The 3,258-nt window shown below is 37.0% G+C and overlaps 1 protein-coding gene across 1 annotated transcript in view; it reads left to right on the top strand.

Annotated features, from left to right (window-relative positions):
* The first annotated feature begins 470 nt into the window (after positions 1 to 470).
* The window catches only part of LOC119562216 (coiled-coil domain-containing protein 40), a 102,964-nt gene continuing 100,176 nt past the window's right edge, over positions 471 to 3,258 (top strand). Inside the window, exon 1 of the mRNA XM_037875418.1 lies at positions 471 to 1,024. Within this exon, the coding sequence (XP_037731346.1) occupies positions 560 to 1,024 (465 nt within the window). The 5' untranslated portion in view covers positions 471 to 559. The remainder of the gene's footprint in view (positions 1,025 to 3,258) is intronic.

Raw genomic sequence — 3,258 nt, 5'->3', positions numbered from 1 at the left:
AACTAAGGCCTTACACATGAATTCAATATTATAGAATTCCTCAACAAGTACATCTTCTGACGTAAGGGTAAAGTCTACAGCAATTAAGATTCCTCCTCCTCGCTTGGATTATCGATCATGCCTATAAATTATGTACTTACCAGGTAAAGTCTTGTATTATTCAAACGGAATTCAAGTTACCTTTTCATTGATGCCAACATGTTGTAAGTTTAAGCCATGAGTGTATTTAGCTTCGACTAGTGTATTATTATTATTAGTACTATTTATCTTAAAAATATAATATAGGAACTATTCGTATATTTATATACAAGTCTTCCGAATACACAAATTCTGATCTGTAAAGAAATATATCAAATATATGGGAATATATAGGTGTAAAACATCCCTTTTACTTACAATACTTTTTAAGAATGCTTTTCGATCCTTTTATAAGTTTTCCTAAGATTTGGTTACATATTTTTAAGGTGAAAATGAAAATGAAACGCTTATCCGGCTGCAAATAAAACTAGATGAATTACCAGAGTTACTGAATACGACGGAATCTGATCTGCAGGAGGCAATGCGAGAGGGTATGCGACTTGTATCTAAAACCCGTAGGCTGGACTTAACGTTGGAAAAATATCATAACAAAAAAATTCACTCTGAGGACGCCATATTAAAGTTGGTGCAAGATCACCTAATTACCGACATGGCAACCGCTTACCGTTTAAAACTACTTACTAAATCTCAGGAACGACGTCGTAATGTAGATTTGTCATTGTCTAAAGTTCAAAATCAATTGGCATCATCAATGCTTGAAGTTGAAAAACTTAGATGTGTAGTCTTTAGTGCAAGAAAATATAATGAAAGTACAACAAGAATTTTAAAAAATTTGGAAGAAAAATCGAACACCCTTGAAAATGACTTAAAAAAAATGCACATTCAAATAGAAATTAAAATGAAAATGTTTGAAAAGGTCAACAATAAATTGGAACAAATTGAAAAATTATTTGGTGGTACATCTGGAAATCCTACAAATTTGAAGGTAAGTGTATTATTTTCTCGCATGTTTCCAGTTCTGCAATATATATATATATATATAATTGTACTTGTACATTAAAAGGGAATATTGTATTGATAAGAAATTGCAATGTATTGATAGGAAGAAAGAGACTTAGACCTTACTAAGTATATGGGTCATTCCACGTCAAACGCCATACGCCACTTTATTTCACTACTACGTTGAAAACATTTTATTTATAATATTAAATTTCATTTAATAAATTAAATTTTCGTTGCTTAAAACTTCGAAAAACGAATCTAGCCAATCTATAAAAAATTAATTTGTTTATATCAACACAAACTTAGAAGTTTTAAATATATAAAATATTTGGAACATGTATGTTGCTTGAACACATACATGGTGTTAGAGGACGAACTGCATTATTATTAATTAATTATTTGGGGATGACTGCCAATCACTTCGCTTCAACTTCTCGGGTTATACCCCTTTGAATATCTCCATCAGCAATAACAGGATGTCGTTGCACACCGCCCCAATGTAACCCAATCCTTGCGTGTTCGGTTAATCAGGCAATAGCGATCTATTGGGCAATTTTTTCAAACGACTTACTCAGCTCCTACTCTTCCAAGTCAGTCTTACCCATATGCCATGTTTAAGTCAAACCTTTTTTTGTCCACGTATAAGTTAAACCTCACGTCTTTTATACTTGCATAGGGTTAAACCAGCCTACTCTCCGGGATCTGGTACTGGTGGACTTTGTGTAGACCACTGCAAAAACTTTTTAATTTGTCTTTAGAAACCTGCAATTTCCCACAGATGGATGGAGTCGTATGTTATCCCACTTAATAAAAAGGGGAGCAAATTAATCGCATGTAACTACTGAGGTATCTCAAAGCTATTAGCAATACCGAAACTGTTCGAAGACATGATTACACCCCAATCGCAGAGTTTTATTTATAGCGTTAATATCTGACTGGATTTTTAGCTAACAGTCCTCGAAGTCTGAAAGGCTTTGTGATGCTAGTGAGGTCCGCACAGAATTCTCTTTTGCCTTTCCTCACTATTTGCTTCGTTAAATAACCTGCACGTTTCCGTTCTAATTTATTCCACCGTGATTGATGGTTAGACCTTGGATGCTGACTTATGGGCAGGATTTAAGGTAGTACGAGCATGGCATTAGTGACCGGGTTGGATGTAATCTATATTTTTACTTGAAGCTCCAGCTCCTCAACCTGATGATAAAAAAGGTTGGCTTTTAGCACAGTAAAGAAATTATCCTAGTAAGTTTTTTGAGGGTTTCTGAAGGATGGACTCTTCTATCTTCTCCAAAGAATGAGTAACTGCATCCTTTAATGGACCGAGAAGGAACACTTTTTCGGATACGTGCCAATTCAATATATGTAAGGTAACGCTAATTGTTGCTAAGGTTATGTCAGGAACCTGTTACCGGTTCCCATAGGGGAAGTGGAAATAAAAGCGAGTTCAATGAGTGACTCCTCTCTTGTGGAAGGCTGTACTTCACCTCAGACGCCCTTCCACTGCGCTTTGATGTTCTCTGATGGTGGATATTTTTTCTTGTTTGGTTTCTGCCACAGCTACCACAGTGAAATCGGTGTTGCTTTAACGAGATGAGAAATGGAACTTAAGCCCAATTACTAGGGCGATATATGTTCTTGCGTTACTCCTTTTCCGGGAAAGAGAAGAGCCCATAGACCCTATCTCTTATATTCCAGGCTTTTGGACAAGTGCCACATCCACCCGTGTGGACAAAAAGAGTCCATGAACAGCAGTAGATCCACAGATGAAACTGGTTAGTGATGCAGGTTAATCTGTATCACTCGTCCGTCCATGGTGTTTGGTACCCCTGATGAGTCTTTCGACTGCTTTCTTTTCGCTCCGGTATCTCTACAGCCTTTTCCACCCCAAAGGTCGGTCGGTTTGGACGCGATTCAGCTGGAAGCTTGGCAACCTTAGCTCCTACGAATGTTACTTCCTTGGCTCCTACTAGCTGTTTTTTACCTTCAAACATTGTATTCGTTATTGCGCTTTAATGTACCACTAACCATTTAAAGAACATTAGCGAAGCCATGTACCCGATCTGCTGCTTGCGTCGATGATCTTTTTCTTGTTCCGAGCTAACGTTGTCGTTCAACAGCAATTTTTATTTTCTATGAAATATTTCGGGATACCTGCAGTTCTTCGAAAGGCCCTCCAATTGGCAAACACTGTCATTTAAATGTCGGGGTCAAAATCTT

The sequence above is a fragment of the Drosophila subpulchrella genome, unplaced genomic scaffold (genome assembly GCF_014743375.2).
Source record: "Drosophila subpulchrella strain 33 F10 #4 breed RU33 unplaced genomic scaffold, RU_Dsub_v1.1 Primary Assembly Seq40, whole genome shotgun sequence".
Lineage (NCBI taxonomy): Eukaryota > Metazoa > Arthropoda > Insecta > Diptera > Drosophilidae > Drosophila > Drosophila subpulchrella.
The sequence above is the reverse complement of the archived record's forward strand: the minus strand, read 5'-3'. Positions and strand labels throughout refer to the sequence as shown.